Genomic DNA, 21491 nt, shown 5'->3' with positions numbered 1-21491 from the left:
TTTTAAAATTCCATTAGTGTAGGTTTATTAGTACATTTTTAGTTTTTTTTTCTGAGACAGGATCTCATCCTGTCATCTAGACGGGAGTCCAGTGGCTCGATCTTACCTCACTGCAGCCTCAATCTCCTGGACTCAAGCAATCCTCTTGCCTCAGCCTCCTGAGCAGCTGGGACTACAGACATGCACCACCACACCCAGCTAAGTCGGAGTACTTATTTGCCTGAAAGATCTTTCTTTTTCCACTGGCTGCCAATCTGTCTCTCAGTAGCTGAAGGTACCAGACCACCTTCTCTGAGCCCCCATTAATATGGCTGAGGGATCGGCATTGGTCTAATTTCTCTCTCTGCTTTGAGACCTTTCTTTCTTTGGTGCTCTGCAGTTTTAGAGCACCCAGCTGATGTGTCTAGACGTGGCTTTTTACTTATCTACGGAATGTATTTGGCATTTTTTTTTTTAGGCAGAGTCCTGCTCTATCGCACAGGCTGCTACGGTGGTGCAATCTCGTTCACTACTGCTGCAACCTCTACCTCCTGGGCTCAGGCAATTCTCATGCCTCAGCCTCCCGAGTAGATGGGATAACAGGCCCAAGGGACCACGCCTGGCTATTTTTTGTACTTCCGTAGCAACAGGGTTTCACCATTTTAGCCAGGTTGGTCTGAAACTCCTGCCCTCAGGTGATCTGCCCGCCTCGGTCTCCCAGAGTGCTGGGATGACAGGTGAGAGCCACTGTGTCCACCCTGTATTTGCTTTTCTGACTTTGAGGTTTCTCTTTCATCAGTTCCGTACACTTGTCTGCCATTCTCCCTTTTGATGCTGCTTCTCCCCTATTCCTTCTGTTATCTCTCATAGGACTCTGATTAGGTGTAAGTTGGGCCTTCTCACTCTGCCTTTTTCTATTTGTGTCTATTGCTGTCATAAAGAATCACGCCTGCCAGCCTCCCCTGCCGTTTCATGCCCCCACTGCTTCACCCTCACTCCCAGTTCCAGTCACCCTCGTCATCTTTCAGTGTCCCGCATACCACCCTCCTCTCACGACAGGCTATTCAACCTCGTAGATTCTCATCCTACTCTTTACATAGCAAAGCCCCATTCACTCTTCAGCTCTCACCTCCAACATCCCTTCCTCAGGAAGGCCCCACAACCAGGCCTCTGCCACTCATTCTCACAGCACCGCTGAATTAGTTTCCCGTGGCAGCTCTAACTACCTACCACAAACCTGGCGGCAGAAAACAGTACAGGTTTGTTCTCTTGCAGTTCTGGAAGCTGAAAGTCTAAACTAGGCTTCACTGGAGTAAGTCAAGGTGCTTGCAGGGTGGGTTCTTCTGGGGGCTCAGAAGGGAAAGTCGTTTCCTTGCCTTTCACAACTTCTTTTTTTTGAAACGAAGTCTTACTCTGTCGCCAGGCTGGAGTGCAGTGGCGTAATCTCAGCTCACTGCAACCTCCACCTGGGTTCAAGAGATTCTTCCACCTCAGCCTCCCGAGTAGCTGGGATTACAGGCACACGCCACCATGCCCAGCTAATTTTTGTATTTTTAGTAGAGACGGGGTTTCACCATGGCCAGGATGGTCTCGTCTCTTGACCTTGTGATCCGCCCGCTTCGGCCTCCCAAAGTGCTGGGATTACAGGCGTGAGCCATCGCGCCCAGCCTGCTTTTCACAACTTCTAGTGGCCTCCTGTATCCCTTGGCTGAGAACCCTTTGCTCCATCCTCACAGTGCATCACCCTAGTGTCACTTCCATGTCACATGGCCTTCTCTCTTCACTCTGATCCTACTCCCTCCCTCTTATAAGGGCTCTAGTGATCACATCAGGCTTCTCAGATAAAACCCATTTTAAAATCCGTAACTTACTCACATCTGCAAAGTCCCCTTTTGCCGTAGAAGGTAATATATTCACAACTCCCAGGGATTAGGACATGAAAATATTTAGAGGACCATTATTCCGCCTACCACGGCCATGAGCCTTTTCTTCAACACACTTACCACCATTAGTAACAATATAGCAGATGCTCGTTTACGTCACTGATTAATGGTCATCAGCTCCCTAAACTCCACAAGGATAAGAACAGAGTCTGGTTTGTATCATCACCAGATCCTCAGCCCGTAGGTCAATCAGTACTCCACAAACACGTGTTGAATGAATGGGTGGATAATTACCCACACACAAAAGACAATCATATGAAGGAAAAGGGGCAATATGCTGCACAGAAATTATTTCTAACTTCCATTACTGTTTTCACTTTGTGCAATAAATAAAAACCAAGAAAAAATTATAGTATTGCATAAACTCACAAAGAAAGTCAACCACTTTTTTAAAAATAAGTTGATTGCTTACTTAGTGTCCAAAAGCTGAAGCTGGTGGTTACTGTCTCTGTGGGACATCTTCAGTTTGGTGCTCTGCTCTGATATTGACAAGTCCACTCTGCTCAAAAGCTGGGAAATCTGGAAAAGAAACCTTGCTTATAAATGCCACATCTAACGTGTTCAGATGCAACTTCAGAAGACATTAAGTAAGCCGTATTCTAGTCAACGGCATTAAGACTCAATCTAACTAGATAAATTCATTTATAAGTCTACTTCATCTTTCCACCTCCATTTTCATTCTTTTTTTTTTTTTAAGACGGAGTTTCGCTCTTGTTACCCAGGCTGGAGTGCCATGGTGCGATCTCGGCTCACTGCAACCTCTGCCTCCTGGGTTCAGGCAATTCTCCTGCCTCAGCCTCCTGAGTAGCTGGGATTACATGCCCAGCTAATTTTTTGTATTTTTAATAGAGACAGAGTTTCACCATGTTGACCAGGATGGTCTCGATCTCTTGACCTCGTGATCCACCCACCTCGGCCTCCCAAAGTGCTGGGATTACAGGCGTGAGCCACCACGCCCAGCCCCATTTTCGTTCTTATACACACATCAAAAATCAAGACCAGTAGCACTGCCAATATATTCATCAGGCACTAAGCACTTAATTTTACATAGAGTCCTCTGATGAGCAAGCCCAATTCCTGCCCAAGACCACAACTTCCACCTGGTGTCATAAAATATGGTCAACTTTACCTTGGAATTTCTACCATGAGTATAACTGCTGGTCATAGAAAACAGATTTTTTTTTTTTTTTTTTGAGATGCGGTCTCACTATGTCGCCCAGGCTGGAGTGCAATGGTGCAATCTTGGCTCACTGCAACCTCCGCCTACTGGGTTCAAGTGATTCTCCTGCCTCAGCCTCCTGAGAAGCTGGGATTACAGGTGTGCACCACCACGCCCAGCTAACTTTGGTATTTTTTGGTAGAGATGGGATTTCACCATGTTGGTCAGGCTGGTCTCGAACTCCTAACCTCGTAATCCACCTACCTCGGCTTCCCAAAGTGCTGGAATTACAGGCGTGAGCCAATGCACCCGGCTAGAAAATAGAATTTTTTTTTTTTTTAATAGTGATGGGTTGTCACCATGTTGGCCAGGCTGGTCTCAAACTCCTGACCTCAGGTGATCCACCCATCTTGGCCTCCCAAAGTGCTGGGATTACAGGTGTGAGCCACTGTGCCTGGCCTCCAGAAAATAGTTTACAAAGTCCATCAAGGTCTCAGATTTACCTCCATAACAAGTCAGCTCTCCAGTCAATATAACTGGTAGACTAGATCCTTCCTGTATCTTTCTCACACCAACTACCCATTGCCCTTGTCTTGACAGAAATTTAACAAAAACTAGTTCTGTGGCCAGGTGCGGTGGCTCACGGCTATAATCTCAGCACTTTGGGAGGCCGAGGCGGGTGGATCACGAGGTCAAGAGATCGAGACCATCCTGGTCAACATGGTGAAACCCCATCTCTACTGCAAATACAAAAGTCAGCTGGGCATGCTGGCATGTGCCTGTAGTCCCAGCTACTCAGGAGGCTGAGGCAGGAGAATTGCTTGAACCCAGGAGGCGGAGGTTGAGGTGAGCCGAGATCGCGCCATTGCACTCCAGCCTGGGTAACAAGAGCGAAACTCTGTCTCAAAAAAAGAAAAAAAAAAACCTAGTCCTGTGTGAAATTTCTGCCTTTTCTGTGAAAATTACAATGTTCAATGTTCCTTACTTAAAGATTTGTAGTATTTTTCAGATCCAGAAGAAAGAGACAGTATATCTCTTTTGGTGGGTATCTGTACATGTTTCACTTTGCTTAACCACGGGGAAGCTTATGATTTCCTTGGCACCACTTCTCTGGTGTGATAATTCCAACCTCACTCATTCTTCAGAAAAGAAATTATTATTGGATTGTCTTTTTATTCTTTTTCATAGTTTTATAATATCTGTATTTTTCACATAAGTAGCTTTATATTCTTATTGGAGATACTCAAGGTATAAATGGATTTCATGCAATAAGTTAACCAATGCTCCTATTTTATTGGAATAGTCTCTTTAAACAAACAATAGCAAATAAGGCAGATACTGTGAAAAAAAATCCTACAAGACAGACGCCTATGATGGCAAAGGGAGACTCTAAAGTGGCCAAAAAAATAAACTGTGGAATGCCAAAAGTTTTGCTTTGTGAATTTAATCTGTGAGGTTTGAGGTCAAACACCCTCATGTTCATTAGCATGCCTGTGCTCTAGCTTTGCCTAATTTTGTCCCACATACAGACTATGTGATAAGGTAACACATACAATGAGTCCCAGTGAATACATCATTTCCTGAATCAAAAATTAGGACGAGTGGCATGTAAAGGAATACCTGATCACTCACTTGTGCAAGAGATAGCTTTCGAGGGGTCATTTAGAATCTCTGCAGTGTATTCGTTGCTTTAGGAATGTGGGTGGTGGGGGAAAGAATTAGGACTATACCAAAAAATTTGGGTGTTTTGATTGCCACACACACGAAGGGGCACTCTAGTGAAAGAGGAAAGGAAGGAGCAAAGAAACGAAGCCTATGATTGGCATCAACCCATGCTAGGTGCCCCAGCTGGCTTCTCCTGTAAGAAATAATCAACACCATGTTACTCTTAGCTAAGAACAGCTACCTGCAACAGGTCGTACCTGTCCCTCCGCGTCTTTGATTTTTGTTTCCAGGATAAGTTTGGCAGCCTGCTGTTCTTTGTTCAAATGCTGGAGCCCCTCGTAGGTCGTTTTGTGCTCTGCAGAAAGTCTGGCTATGCTGGCATCACATCTGTCCAGGCAGAGAACAAAGCCGATTCTTATTAAAGTTTAAAAACGTGCTCACAAGCTTCCTTACACACTCTGAAATGCAAAACCCACTCAAAGAAACCGCGCTGTCCATCATTCTTTTGGACCGAGGTTCGAATGAATTTAGAGAGCTGGCCTCATTATGGTTTTTAAGCTAAACCACGGGGAGGCTGCTTAATAAGGCTGGAGATAAAACCACCAAAGAAACAGTCTTTACGGTGCTTGTGAGTACAGCACTGTATGCGCAGCGAGAGGCCGACACGAAGAGCATAGCTAGTGCTGGATGTGGTCTGTCACTCTCCAGCACCACCCCTGCCTTTTGAAGTTGGGAGCCTCTTTGGATTCAGAAGGCAACTTCTGCCATGTTGGAAAATATCACATCAAAACTTTGACCAAATCCCTTGTAAATCTATATAGCATGAGTGGGGTCTAGAGCAGGGGAAGGCTTTGAGGCCGGTACAAGCTGCAGTAAAAGCAGCTGCCCTGTGGGCCTTCTAACTTGGCAGACCCAATGGTGCTCAGAGTATTTACGGCAGATGAGCTGTAGGAAGCCTCTGACAAGTTCTGATAGGAGAGTCACAAAATGGACCCATAGCGTTTAGAGCTAAGTAATGCTGTGTTCTGAGACAGTCTTCGTCTTTAAGAAGAAGCTATTGGCTGGCTACAGTAGAGACAGAATGCCTAAGAGGGGACATTAGGTGTCCCTGCAATACAGCTATCCATCATGATTACCACACTGGAAGGTGGGCCTAGGAACAGCACTCCATCTTCAAGGGGAAAGGGGTTCTAGAGAGCAAGCTCCAGCAGGTTCAAAAGGCACAAGTCAGTTACAAGAGCCCAGATTCCCACCATGGCATCTGCTCCTGCGACTGCACCAACTCTCCTTCAATCCACACCTATGACTTCTTCATCTTTTCCCTCCTGCTACTTGGGAGGCTGAAGTTGAGGCAGGAGAATTGCTTGAGCCCAGGAGTTCAAGGCTGGCCTGGGCAACATAGTGAGATCCTGTGTCTACAAAAAGATAAAATGATAATACAAAAAAAAAAACCGAAAAAATGAAAAACAACAACAACAAAAAACGCCGTGGCTTCTAGAAGAGTTCTCGGTGAACAGGTGTAACGAGGACGGAAAAGTCAGTCCTGGCTTACAGATGGTCACACTCAGTATGCTGGTGCCTTCTGGAATAAGACTGATGATGCTTATAGATCCTCTCAGGAGTACCCCTAAAAATTATTAGAAAGGCGGAATTTCAAACAATATATTGGGGGATTCATTTTGCCTGGAATAAGAGATGATCAGACAGTCAAGGGAAGTGGCTAATGTTAGAGGCTTAGGAAAAAACTGGAGGATTAGTAACAAGGAAAAGAGTTTAAATAAATGGATCATTCTTAACTGACAAACATTTTTGCTCCTTGTAAAATCATAGGGACCGAAGCCCCAAACTATACTTCCTAGATGTCCTTACCAGAGGGTTCTGAGTTAGATTCTGACAGCGAAGACACATTTATACAAGACTCAGAAGGTGGAAAAGGAGAACCCGCTAATCTCCCGTCAGTTGTGGGCAGACACAGGGGCGGACTGCAGATGTAATACATCCACGTCCACGCACACTCCATCCAGCAAGTCACTTACTTCCGTGCTACAGGCAGCTAAGATGATCAATGACTTCTTTCTGCAACTTTGTCCATTTGTTTGAGACGGAGTCTAACTCTTGTCACCCAGTCTAGAGCGCAGTGGCACTATCTCAGCTCACTGCAACCTCTGCCTCCCAGGTTCAAGCCATTCTCCTGCCTCAGCCTCCTGAGTAGCTGGGATTATAGGCATGCATCACCACACCCTGCTAATTTTTGTACTTTTGGTAGATACAGGGTTTCACTGTGTTGGCCAGGTTGGTCTCGAACTCCTGATCTCAGGTGATCCACCCGCCTCAACCTCCCAAAGTGTTGGGTTTACAGGCATGAGCCACTGCACCCAGGCCTTGTCTTAATAATTCTAGACTGGACATGGTTGAAGATAGAATCAGTGGATTCAATGATAATAGCAAGGAACTCACTCAGAAGGTAGCAAAGGTTAAAAACATGAGAAAATAGTTAAGAAACATGGAAGTCAAATAGAGAAATGCTAACATAAGTCAAGGAGGAGTTCCAAAGGAAGGAAATAGAGACAATGGCCGAGAAGCAGTATTTGAGGCGTGAATGCCAACAATTTTCTAAAACTGAAGAAACATATGAATTTTAAGATGTTCAGTGAATACAATCTGGGATAAGTAAAAATAAACAAAGCATGGAGAAATTCACATAACTAATTATAAACTCTTAAAGGCTAAAGACTAAAGAGAAGTAACCTACCAAAAACTGACGATAAGACTGACAGCCTACAACAGATATAGGAGACAACAGAGATCACAAGGTTATGGAGAAAGATCTTCTAAGTATTGAAGGTAAATGACCTATCATCCAAGAATAAGTGCAAAATAAAGACTGCTTCTAACATACAAAGATTAAGAAATATATCACCCACAAACCAGTACTGAAAAAGTTACTAATGAATGTACTTCAGTAAGGAGAAAAGAACACCCACAAGGAAGGAGGAGGGTGCAATAATCGTAAACTGATAAAATTGTTGGTAAATTTGATTTATTATTGACTCTAAAGAAAGTAAGCCACCAGCTCAATTATTCCAACTTTCTTAAAGACTCTCACTTTGCAACGACTGTTCTAGAATGTAAACTGCAAGCAGGGAGATATTACATATGCCTATTTCATCACTAAAACCCTAGTGCCTAGCATATTGCCTTGCATATAGTAGAGGCTTAATCAACATTTGTGAATGAATGAATATAAGGAAATATTTACTATGTACTAGCTACTGTAGTAGATACTTGACATATGTTATTTCATCAATCCTCACAAATCATTCCTGTGTCACAAATGATGGTTAAAAATAACACCAAATGCAGGCCCTGATTTTTTATTTTGAGTTCATAATTTTTTAGCAAAATATTTAAATCATATTTGGGTAAAGCTGAGGTTTTTTAAATACTACGAAATAAAAAACATTACAGTTATTTTTTAAAGCGAATTATTTTCCAATCCAAACACGAGCTTCCTTGATAGACACCATCAGGTATCACTACGTCAGAACAGTTTCATCACCTCTACAAAGCTGTTTGAGGGACAGACTGCGTTACAAAATGTAGTTTGAAAAGGCTGCAAAATTATTCTGAACTTTCACTAGCTATCACTTGGCTTCAGTGCTGTGTCTCACTTGGAAACACAATTACTATAACATGAATTTGCTTTAATACAACAGTGGCTACGGCTAGGCATGATGGCTCACGCCTGTAATCCCAGCACTTTGGGTCGCTTGAGGTTGGGAGTTTTAAGACCAGCCTGACCAACATGGCAAAACTCCAACTCTACTAAAAATACAAAACTAGCCAGGTGTGGAGGCACATGCCTGTAATTCCAGATACTCAGGAGGCTGAGGCACAAGAATCACTTGAGCCTGGGAGGCGGAGGTTGCAGTGAGCTGAGATTGCACCATTGCACTCCAGCCTGGGTGACAGAGACTCTGTCTCAAAAAAAAAAAATACAATAGTGGCTAAATATATTGAATTATAGTACATAGGTGTAGCAAAATAATCCATATCCAATTAAAAAGTATGTAGATCTATGTACATACTGGAGAAGTATCCACACACATCATTATGTGGAAAAGCTTCTGTTGCAGAATAATATATATAATACTTTGTAAAGTTAAAATCACACTGTTAGGTAATTTGTTAGACTACAAACCATTATGTCATTATAATGATAAACTGTTATCTTATTACTTATGAGAAAAGTCTAAAAGGACAGACAGCAGACTGCTTATATTATTACCTCTAAGGAGTAAAGCAGAGCCAAGAGATGGTAAGCCTTCTTCTTTTATTTTATTCTATTTTTTTGAAATGGAATCTGACTCTGTCGCCCAGGCTAGAGTACAGTGGTGTGATCTCAGCTCACTGCAAACCTGCAATCTCCCACACTCAAGCAATTCTCCTGCCTCAGCCTCCTGAGTGGCTGGGATTACAGGTGCCCACTCTCGTGCCCAGGTAATTTTTGTATTTTTAGTAGAAACAGGTTTTCACCATATTGGGCCAGGCTGGTCTCAAACTCCTGACCTTGGCCTCCCAAAGTACTGGGATTATCTGGGAGCCACCACTCCTAGCCAGGCTTCATTTTTACTTTGTATATTTAATTGCATTTCTGATTGTTTCCTACCAGCACATATCCCTTGTGTACTTTTATAAATAAAGAAGCAGGCTGGGTAGGGGACACAGAGAGGAGCATAAGGTAAGATACCAAAGACTCCCATCAGAAAACATGGCCTGGCACAGTGGCTCGCACCTGTAATCCCAGCACTTTGGGAGGCGAGGTGGGCGGATCACCTAAGGTCAGGAGTTCAAGACCAGCCTGGCCAATATGGTAAAACTTTAACTCTACTAAAAAAAAAAAAAAAAATTTGCAAAAATTAGCCAAGCACGGTAATGGGCATCTGTAATCCCAGCCACCCAGGAGGCTGAGGCAGGAGAATCGCTTGAACCTAGGAGTCAGAGGTTGCAGTGAGCCCAGATCATGCCATTGCACTCTAGCCTGGGTAGGACTCTGTCTTCAAACAGACACACGCGCGCGCGCGCACACACACACACACACACACACACACAGAGTGACATCAACTCTGGTTTTCTTATGTTAAAAATAATGTTCTTAATCTCAAATGTTTCAGAAAAAAATAACATACGTGAAAGAATAATACAGTCAATGTGACATATTGTTAACAATTGATGAATGTTGTAACTTTTTATGAATTTAAAATTATTTCAAAATAAAAATATGTTTAACATAAAAGGAGGAACCCAGTATTGCTATTTCATCTAGCACTAAATCAAAGACATCGTTCGTGTCTTAAAAAAAAGAAACTCATAAAGATAGCCTGAGGCTCTACATAGCTGTGTGTATGGCCAACAGCTTTAGTTAAACAAGAATCTGCAATGAGTGTAACCATTTTCCTATTCGTGCTTGATGCTTTACATCATGATGAATAATACTGTACCCATTCCAAGTTTTCCCTTTTGGGGTCTTTGGGCAGCTGTTACGTCCCAGGTGCTATTCCAGGTTGTGACCATCAGATGGCAGAGTGACTCTATTGTTAGGCTACCTAATGACTGTTCCATCTAGAGAGTCCCAAACGTCTAACAGCTCTGACTTGGGTCACAGGCTGATGCAGAACTTCTCTGTCAGCATATGACATAGTGGCAGAGCATAGCAAACGCAATGACAGGTAAAACATCCATTTGGTTCCTCATTTTCCATATTATTGTAATTTCTGTATATATACATAATTATTGTATGTATGTATCAAGCCCTTTACAGCTGGCAGTAATCCAAGTATAGTACCATCAGACTGTAGGACAATTTGTGTCCCAGAGCACTGTCAAAAATAATAGAGCAATATGCTAGCAATTAGTGGAGCCCAAGATTTGGGTGTGATACCCACAGAGTAAGACGGCCTAATAAAATATCAAGGAAAGACACAGTGAAAGAGAGCCCTTCCCAAACCACTGTCATTAGAAGTGATTGTGCCCATTTCCCAGACTGTACTGAGGAGCGACACCAGAGGCGTCACACTGCAGGGTAAACAGACACCACTAACAGTCTATTCAAGTGGCTAAACAAAGAAACATGCAAATAACCTCAAAAACAAGTCTAGGGGGCTTGTATCCAGAGTTGCTACAATATATTATGTAAAAGGGCAAGAAAATGTTAGGGGCCAGGCACGGTGGCTCACGCCTGTAATCCCAGCACTCTGGGAGGCTGAGGCAGGTGGATCACGACGTCAAGAGATCAAGGCCATCCTGGTCAACATGGTGAAACCCCGTCTCTACTAAAAATACAAAAAATAAGCTGGGCATGGTGGCGCGTGCCTGTAATCCCAACTACTCCGGAGGGTGAGGCAGGAGAATTGCTTGAACCCAGGAGGCGGAGGTTGCGGTGAGCCGAGATCTCGCCATTGCACTGCAGCCTGGGTAACAAGAGCGAAACTCCGTCTCGGAAAAAAAAGGAAGGAAGGAAGGAAGGAAAGAAAGAAAGAAAGGAAAGAAAGAAAGAAAGAAAGAAAGAAAGAAAGAAAGAAAGAAAGAAAGAAAGAAAGAAAGAAAGAAAGAAAGAAAGAAAGAAAGAAAGAAAGAAAGAAAGAAAGAAAGAAAGAAAGAAAGAAAGAAAGAAAGAAAGAAAGAAAGAGAAAATGTAAACTTTAATTAGGGGAAAGAAAACAGGCAAAAGCAACTGCCTGTAAGAGAACACAGATGTTAGATTTAAAAAAAAGAAAACTTTAAGCCAGGTGCGGTGGCTCATGCCTGTAATCCTAGCACTTTGGGAGGCTGAGGTGGGTGGATCACCTGAGGTCAGGAGTTCAAAAACAGCCTGGCCATCATGGTGAAATCCCATCTTAAATGAATAAAAGTAATAAAAAAAGAAAACTTCAAATAGCTAATATAAATACGGAATGCGCAAACATAGGGTGATTGAAACCACACTTTAAAAAGTAAAGTAATGCATAATAATATTACTTCAAATAGAAAATATTAATAAAGCTAGAGAAATTATCAAAGAAGAACCAAATGGAAATACTGAAATAAAAAATGTATAGAGGAGCTCAACAGAAGATATGGAAAGGCAGAACAAAGACTGGCAAACTTGAAAATACGTAGGTAGAGACTGCAACCTAATTAACGGAGATTCAAAGAAAAAAGAAAGAATAATGAAGAGAGTCTCCAAAAAAAAAAACAAAAAACTGAGACGCCATTGAATGCACCAACGTATGCATAATGAGAATAATAGGAGGGAAGACGCCAGGTGTGGTGGCTTACACCTGTAATCCCAGTAACTCAGGAGACTGAGGCAGGAGAATGGCTTGACGCCAGGACTTTGAGACCAGCCTGGGCAACACAGTGAGACCCTGTCTCTAAAAGTAAAAACAGAAATACTTAGCTGGGCATGGTGATGCATGCCTACAATCCCAGCTACTCAGGAGACTGACATGGGAGGGGGGACTGCTTGAGCCCAGTAGTTTGAGAGTAAAAGCAGCCATGATTAGGGGGGAGGGCGTTGCCATAGCGACGGGCCGCCGGCTGAGGCCCCGCTCATGTCCCTGCAGGGGATGGTGGGCCAGTTCCGCAGCTACGTGTGGGACCCGCTGCTGATCCTGTGGCAGATCGTCCTCATGCAGATTGTGTATTACGGCTCACTGGGCCTGTGGCTGGCGCTGGTGGACTGGCTAGTGCGAAGCACCCCCTCGTTGGACCAGATGTTCGACGCGGAGATCCTGGGCTTTTCCACCCCTCCAGACCGGCTCTCCATGATGTCCTTCATCCTCAGCGCCCTCACCTGTGCCCTGGGCTTGCTGTACTTCATCCGCCGAGGGAAGCAGTGTCTGTATTTCACTGTCACTGTCCATTTCTTTCACCTCCTGGGCTGCTGGTTCTACAGCTCCCGTTTCCCCTGGGCACTGACCTGGTGGCTGGTCCAAGCAGTGTTCATTGCACTCACGGCTGTCATCGGGGAGTACCTGTGCATGCGGACGGAGCTCAAGGAGATCCCCCCTCAACTCAGCCCCTAAATCCAATGTCCAAAATTGGGCCCTTTGGACTTCCTGCTGGCACTTGGGCCCCTCAACACCTTGGGCTGCTCAGACCCTCCAGATGAGGTCCAGCCCAGATCTGAGAGGAACCCTGGAAATGTGGAGTCTCTGTTGGTGTGGGAGAGAGAGTGAGGGCCTGTCAAAGAAGGCAGGTAGCAGTCAGCATGACAGCTGCAAGAATGGCCTCTGTCTGCGGAAGCCTTGGTATCTGAGAGGTGAGGAAGGGGACCTCTTTGAGGGTATTAACAGAATTGGGACCATGCCACTCTTGAGCCACAATACCTGTCACCAGCCTGGTTTGTTTGTTTTGTTTTTGAGATGGAGTTTTGCTCTTGTTACCCAGACTGGAGTGCAATGGCACGATCTCGGCTCACTGCAACCTCTGCCTTCTGGGTTCAAGCAATTCTCCTGCCTCAGCCTCCCGAGTAGCTGGGACCACAGGCACACGCCACCATGCCCAACTAATTTTTTTTGTATTTTTAGTAGAGACAGGGTTTCACCATGTTGACCAAGATGGTCTCGATCTCTTGACCTCGTGATCCACCTGCCTCGGCCTCCCAAAGTGCTGGGATTACAGGCGTGAGCCACCGCGCCCAGCCCAGCCTGTTGTTTTAAGAGAGAAAAGAAATCAAGGATATCTGATTGGAGCGAACCACTTCTTTAGTTACCTGTCTTACCTCCGTGGGACAGCTGTTACCTTGGCAGTGCTGCTGAATCACAGCAGTTCTGTTTGGAGAAACACTTGGTTTCCGGATCCAGCGCCACAGAAAGAAATGTAGGTGTAAAGTATTAGGCTGCTGTCAGGGAGAGGATGACAGATGGAGGCATCAAGCGCAAGGAAAATGCACATACGCACATGGACGTGTACCCAAGAACCTGTGACTTCCTTCCAGTTCCTTCTACCAGGCCCCCATCCTGCTGCCAGCTCTCAACGTAGCTGAGAGAAGACTCAGAGAAGAATCCCAGCATCGCTCAGAGTCTAACCTGCATCATAAAGACACTGCCTGTCTTCTAGGAATGACCAGGCACCCAGCTCTCACTGGACTCCAGTTCTTTGTCCTGCCTTATTTAGAATTCTATGGCGGGAAGGGTATGATGGGTTCCCAACCTTCTGGCCTGGGCTGTGCTGATAGTGCTGAGGTAGACAGGAATTTGCTGCTAAGATTTTTCTCTGGGGTGGAGTTTCCTCTGTGAGGGGCTTGCAGCTGTCGTTCCTATGTATATAAATACAGTATTTTCCATGGGGAAAAAATAAAAAAAGGAGCCATGATCTTGCCCCTGCACTGTAGCCTGGGTGAAGAGTGAGACTCCAACTCAGGGGAAAGAGAAAGACAGAAAGAAAAGAAAAAAGAGCATTAAAATTATTCAAAAAGTAATGGCTGAAAACTTCCCAAATGTCAGAAAAACATTAATTGATAAAATTAAGTAATTCAACAAACTCCAAGTAGGGCGAATATCAAGAGATCCATACCAGACACATCATGGCAAAAACATGAAAAGAAGGCCAGGCATAGTGGCTCATGCCTATAATCCCAGCACTTTGGGAGGCTGAGGCGGGCACACCAATTGAGGCCCGAAGTTTGAGACCAGCATGGTCAACATGGTGAAACCCTGTCTCAACTAAAAATACATGACTTAGTCAGGTGTGGTGGTGCACACCTATAATCCCAGCTACTCAGGGGGCTGAGGCATGAGAATCACTTGAACCCAGGAGGCGGAGGTTGCAATGAGCTGAGATGGTGCCACTGCACTCCAGCCTGGGCCACAGGGTGAGACTCTCAAAAAAAAAGAAAAAAAAAACACATATTACATGCACCATGTCTTTCACTGAAAAGACACAGACAAAGGCACAGAAAAAGAGAAATATTTGAAAAGTGAAAAGACACAAAGAGAAATATTTGAAACCAGCAAAAAAAAAAAAAAAAAAGAAAAAGAAAGAAGAAAAATAATTCCTCACATACAAGGGAACTACAATAACATTAACAGCTAATTTCTCATTGGAAATAATTGAGGCCACAAGGCAATAGATGACATATTCATGGTGCTAAAAGAAAACAAGCTGCCAACCAAGAATCTTACATCCAGCAAAACTGCTTTCCAAAAAATAGGGCAAAATAAAGACATCCCAGAAAAACAAAAACTGAGAGAATTCATTTTTAGAAGACTCACCCTAGAAGAAACACCAAACAAAGTTTGTCAAGCTAAAAGCAAGCACCCCAGGCAGTAATCTGAATCCTCATGAAAAAACACTGGACATGGGTAAAGGTAATTATGTAATTATAAAGGCAGTATAAATGAATATTTTCTCTCCTGTCATAATTGATTTAAAAAGCCATTGTTTAAAATAATATGCATATATTTTATTGTTACATACATAGAACAATGTACATTACATTACAAATGTAACTTATTTGATAATAGCACAAAGGAGGTGGATGGAGCAAAACTGTATTGGGGGGTAAGGAAATGACAACAGATGGTGTCATTTCAACAAAATGCTAGCAAACTTATCCTGCAATATACAAAAAAGATTATATATCAGGAGCAAGTGAGATTTATTTCAAGAACGCAAGTTTGCTTTAACAACAGAAGAGCCATTACTGTAATAAACCTTATCAACTGAAAAAAGGACAAACCCCTCACGATTATCTTAATAGGTAGAGAAAAACCATTTGACAAAATCCAATACCCTTCATGATAAAAACAGTCAACAAGCTAGGGAAATAAAATCTTTCTCAACCTAATAAAGAGGAAATACAAAAAATTCACACTTGGGCTAGGAGCAGGGGCTCATGCCTGTAAATCCTAGCATTTGGGGAGGTCAAGGCAGGTGGATCACTTCAGGTCAGGAGTTCAAGATCAGCCTGGCCAAAATGGCGAAACCACGTCTCTAACAAAAATACAAAAATAAGCTGGGCATGGTGGCAGGCGCCTGTAATTCTGGCTACTCAGAAGGCTGAGGCAGGAGAATCACTTGAACCTGGGGGGCAGAGGTTGTAGTGAGCCAAGATGGCGCCACTTCACTCCAGCCTGGGCAAAAGAGAGACACTCTGTCTCCAAAGGAAAAGAACAAAGAAAAAATCTGCACCTAACATCCTACTTAATAACGAGAATCTGGATGAAAATCCACACCTGACATCCTACTTAATAACGGGAATCTGGATGCTTTCCCATGAAATCAAAAACAAGACAAGGGTATCTGGTCTCACCACATTTATTCAGCATCATACTGGAGATTCTAGGTAGGGGAATTAGGCAAGAAAATGAAATAAAACTTATGCAGATAGGAAAGTAAAAAGTGAAAACTATATTTGCAGATGGCATGATCTCAAGTGTAGAAAATTCTTTTAAAAATCCATTAGAAATTACTAGAAGTAATTAATGAGTTTAGCAAGGTTGCAGGATACAAGACCAATAGACAAACTCTATTATACTTATCTATAATGGCAATTAACAAAATGATTTGCCATTTACAATAGCATCAAAAAGAATAAAATACTTAGGAATAAATTTTTAAAAGTGTGAAACTTATACTTTTAAAACTCCAAAATATTGCTGAACCATATTAAAGATGACAAAAAAAAAAAAATGGAAAGACACCCACATTCATGGGTCCAAATACTGAATTTTGGAGCCAGGCATGGTGACTAACACCTGTAATCCCAACGCTTTGGGAGGCCAAAGTGAGAGGATCACTTGAAACCAGGAGTTCAAGACCAGCCCGGTACAGACCCTATCTCTACAAAAAATGAAAAAAAAAAAAAATTAGCCAGATGTGCTGGCACATGCCTATAGTCCCTGCTACTCAGTAAACCGTGGTAGGAGGATTGCTTGAGCCCAGGAGTTCAAGCTGTAGGGAGCTGTGATCATGCCACTGCACTCCAGCCTGGGCGACAGAGGAAGACTCTGTTTCCTTAAAAATAAAAAAAGAAAAGAAGCCTTTCTTTAATTTTTTTTTTTTAAGAGATAGGATCTTGCTCTGTCACCCTGGCTGAAGTGCAGTAATAAGATCACAGCTCCCTGAAACTACAGGCATGTACTACCATGTCCAGCTAACTTACCTTATATTTATTTTTTCATAGATATGGGGTCTTGCTATGTTGCCAAAGCTGGTCTTAAAATCCTGGCCTCAAGCAATCCTCCCAATCCTCCCCTTGGCCTCCCAAACCCCTGAGATTACAGGTGTGAGACACTGAATCCACTAAAAGACTTAATTTTTTTTTTTTGAGATGGAGTGTTGCTCTTGTTACCCAGGCTGGAATGCAATGGCACAATCTCGGCTCACCGCAACCTCCGCCTTCTGGGTTCAAGCAATTCTCCTGCCTCAGCCTCCCGAGTAGCTGGGACTACAGGCACGCGCCACCATGCCCAGCTAATTTTTGTATTTTTAGTAAAAACGGGGTTTCACCTCGTTGACCAGGATGGTCTCGATTTCTTGACCTCGTGATCAAGGCCACCTTGGCCTCCCAAAGTGCTGGCATTGTAGGCGTGAGCCACCGCGCCCGGCCGAGACGTAATATTTTTTAAATGGCAATATTCCCCAAACAGATCTACAGATTCAACACAGTCACTGTCAACATTCCAACTGGCTTCTTTGCAACAGTTGACAAACTGAACTTAAATTTCTTCTTTTTTTTAAATTTTTTGTTTTTTTAAGACGGGGTTTCACCATATTGGTCAGGCTGATCTTGAATTCCTGACCTCAGGTGATCTGCCCACTTCAGCCTCCCAAAGTGCTGGGATTACAGGCGTGAGTCACCACGCCCGGCTTTTTTTTTTTTTTTTTTTTTAATTTGAGACAAAGTTTTTCTCTGTCACCCAGGCTGGAGTGCAGTGGCACAATCTCAGCTCACTGCAACCTCTGCTTCCCAGGTTCAAGGGATTCTCCTGCCTCAGCCTCCCAGGAGCTGAGATTACAGGCATGCACTATCACACCCAGCTAATTTCTATATTTTTAGTAGAGATGGGGTTTTGACATGTTGGCCCGGCTGGTCTCAAACTCCTGATCTCAGTCTCCCAAAGTGCTGGGATTCATATGAAAATACTATGGGCCTAAAATTGCCAACACAATCTTGAAAAGAAAAGGATGAAGTTGGAGGACTCACGCTTCTCAGTTTGAAAACTTATCACAGAGCTATAGTAATCAAGACAGTATGGTACCAGCATAAGAAAAGAACTGAGAATCAGCGGAATAAAATCAAGAGTCCACAAATAAATCTATATATCTATTGCCAAGTGATTTTCAACTAGCGTGCCAAGATAATTTGATGGGGAAAGAATAGACTTTTCAACAAATTATGGTGGGATAAATAGACATCTACAAGGACATGAATAAATTTGGAACCTTACCTTATACTACATACAAAAAAATTAACTCAAAAGGAATCAAAGGCCTAAATGTAAGAGCTGGAACTATAAAACTTAAAAAGATACAGGCATAAATCTTTGTGACCTGCATTAGGCAACAGTTTCTTAAATATGATACCACAAACACTAGCAAGTGAAGAAAAGATAGATGTTAGATACAATCCAGATTAAAAATTTTAGGGCCAGGTGTGGTGGCTCACCTCCGTAACCCCAGCACTTTGGGAGGCCAAGGTGGGCGGATCACCTGAGGTCCGTAATTTGAGACCAGCCTGACCAACATGGAGAAACCCTGTCTCTACTAAAAATACAAAATTAGCTGGGCCTAGTGGCACATTCCTGTAGTCCCAGCTACTCAGGAGGCTGAGGCAGGAGAATCGCTTGAATCCGGGAGGCCGAGGTTGCGGTGAGCTGAGATCGCACCACTGCGCTGCAGCCTGGGCAACAAGAGCAAAACTCCATCTCAAAACAACAAAGATTAAAAACATTTACGTTTCAAAAGACATGAGAAACTGAGAAGGCATCCCTTAGACTGGGACAATAAGTTTTCAAATCGGATATCTGGTAAGGGAATATATATATTTCAAAACTCCTACAGCGCAATAATAAAAAGACAGTTACCCAATAATGAGCAAGGGATCTGACTAAGTATTTCTCTAAAGATATGCCAATGACCAAAAAGCACATTAAAGGGTGTTCAACAACATTAGTCCTCAGGGGGGATCCAATCAAAACCACAGTGAGATCCTCTTCAAACCCACTAGGATGGCTATAATCAAAAAGATAGAAAACAGCTGTCAGTGAGGATGCGCAGACGTCGGAACCCTCAGACACTGCTGGTGGCAATGTAAAGCGGCGGCCACTCTGGCAAACAGTGTGGCTGCACTGTTCCTCTAAAGTTAAATACAGAGTTCTCATGTTACTCAGCATTTTCATTCCAGGCACATATCCAAGAGAAACGAAAACCTACGAGCACACAAAAACAGACAAATGTTCACAGCCGCATTATTTAAAACAGCTCAAAAATGGAAACAACCCAAACGTCCCACTAATGGATGGATTTTTAAAACGCAGTACACAGTGAGGTACTTACTATGCAGCCATAGAAGGAAAGAAGTACTGATTTATGCTAAAACAAGACGAACCCTAAAAACGTCAGAAGGCAGTCTCAAGGGAACACATTCACTTGGGATGCGCAGAAGAGGGAAACCCATGAGAGACACAATGTAGGCCTGCCATGGATTGGGGGATCAGGGAGGCTGGGGACAAATGGGGAGGGGCTGCTAATGGGTATGGGGTTTCTTTTTGGATGATAAAAATGTTCTGCAATCCCAGCACTTTGGGAGGCCGAGGCGGGTGGATCACGAGGTCAAGAGATCAAGACCATCCTGGTCAACAAGGTGAAACCCCGTCTCTACTAATAATACAAAAAATTAGCCGGGCATGGTGGCGCGTGCCTGTCGTCCCAGCTACTCGGGAGGCTGAGGCAGGAGAATTGCCTGAACCCAGGAGGCGGAGGTTGTGGTGAGCCGAGATCGCGCCATTGCACTCCAGCCTGGGTAACAAGAGCGAGACTCCGACTCCAAAAAAATAAATAAGTTCTGCAGTCGATTGCGGTGATGACTGCATGACTTTGTGAATATACTAAAAACCACTGAATTGTGTGCTTTAAATAGGTGACTTATAAGGTATGTGAATTAGACCTCTCCCTGAACCACTATGCTGTTCAGGGAGAGAGAGAGGAAGGAGTCCATCTATTGGGTCTTCAGGCCTCATCAAGTCCTGTTCAGAGCGTGCTATGCCATGTGAGCTGAATGTGTCTCTCACCTCCATGGAGAACTTGCCTGTGCCCTTCTGAGCTGCATTTACAGCGGGGGAAAAAAATCACGGCCCATTTCCTACTAATTACATCACCAATGGGCCTACAAAAACTAAAAAATTAAATATAACATAATATAGAAGGCTAGTAACTTAAGAATAACTCTTAAAAAGTTCACACCCCTTCAATGCAATTACATAATCAAAGCAAGAAGGCCAAGAAACTTTTCCAAGGCATTTTTATTTCACATGAATTCATTTCAACAATGAAGTCTTACAGCTTTGCAGGAGAAAGACTAACATCGTCACAAAACAAAGCAGAAATGTCCGGTGCTCGCCACAAGCAAAGGTTCTCGATGCCTTTACAGTGAAAGCTTTTGTTACAGGGAAGGAGAGAAGTTACAGGAACCTGAAGAATGTAAGATTCCCGAGAGTATTTTAGAATAATTTTTCTGCGTTGTATTAGAAGCAGCACGCTAAGGACGATGTCGCTGCTCTTGCCCCTGAGATGATAAAGCTTCCATTAGTGGCAGGCCCACTCCATCGCAGGCAGGGCACCAAGCCTCCCACGTGTATTCCCTCACTTGATCTTCATCCACAACTCAAGAGGCTGTGAAGATTCTCAACGTCCTCCTAAAGTCCCTATTCTGACCCGTAGCTCTCAAGTTTTCTAACTCCCTGCTGTTCTGAGAGGTATCAGAGCGGGGATTTCTGTCAAGCCGAACTCCACAAATAATCGGTCCTATTACAGTGAGTGTCTAGGTCACCTCTTCGTTCAAATGGATGATGAATGTTGAGTACCTACTGTTTTCCAGAGACAGTTTCAGGCACTCAGCTACAGAGAAGTGAAACATCTGGACCCCCTCCCACACAGTAGTCAGCAGAGTGCGGAGGACAGCAGACAGACGCGATAGAGCGGTGATGCTAGGGGAGCTGTGTGGAGCAGGGCTGCCCGGGAAGACTTCCAGAGTGGGTGACGTTTGAACTGAACTTTAAAGACCGAAAAGAAATTAGAAAAGGAGGAGGAGGCCAGGCGCGGCGGCTCACACCTGTAATCCCAGCACTCTGGGAGGCCAAGGTGGGCGGGTCACCTGAGGTCAGGAGTTAGAGTCCAGCCTGGCCAACATGGTAAAACCTCATATCTACTAAAAATACAAAAATTAGCTGGGCATGGTGGCAGGAACCTGTAGTCCCAGCTACTCAGGAGGCTGAAGCACAAGAATCACTTGAACCCAGGAGGCGGAGGTGGCAGTGAACCAACATTGTGCCACCGCACTCCAGCCTGGACAACAGAGTGACACTTGTCTCAAAAATAAAAATAAAATAAAAGGAGGAGGAAAGGCATGCTAGGTACACGAACAGCATATACAAAAGCGTAGGGACAGAAGGGCTTGGTTTATTCAGGGACTAACAAAGAGTTGATCACCGCTGAAAGGTACAGTGCCAGGGTAGAGAGAGGAGAGGAAGCCAACAGGG

The 21491-nt window shown here is 43.8% G+C and overlaps 1 protein-coding gene and 1 pseudogene across 18 annotated transcripts in view; one reads left to right on the top strand and one right to left on the bottom strand.

Moving 5' to 3' along the window:
• Positions 1-21491, bottom strand: part of FAM81A (family with sequence similarity 81 member A) — a 172030-nt gene that overhangs the window by 14517 nt on the left and 136022 nt on the right. For all 18 annotated transcript variants that reach the window (XM_078333279.1, XM_054240432.2, XM_054240429.2 and 15 more), the window contains 2 exons: positions 5004-5133; positions 2335-2441 (listed from right to left, as the gene is read on the bottom strand). In XM_078333279.1, the coding sequence (XP_078189405.1) occupies positions 2335-2441; positions 5004-5133 (237 nt within the window). The remainder of the gene's footprint in view (positions 1-2334; positions 2442-5003; positions 5134-21491) is intronic.
• On the top strand, positions 12317-12960 carry LOC103795509 (protein SYS1 homolog pseudogene; annotated as a pseudogene).

This window comes from Callithrix jacchus, chromosome 8 (genome assembly GCF_049354715.1).
Source record: "Callithrix jacchus isolate 240 chromosome 8, calJac240_pri, whole genome shotgun sequence".
Classification (NCBI taxonomy): Eukaryota; Metazoa; Chordata; class Mammalia; order Primates; family Cebidae; genus Callithrix; species Callithrix jacchus.
Note: the sequence above shows the minus strand (reverse complement) of the source record. Positions and strands in the feature narration are given on the sequence as shown.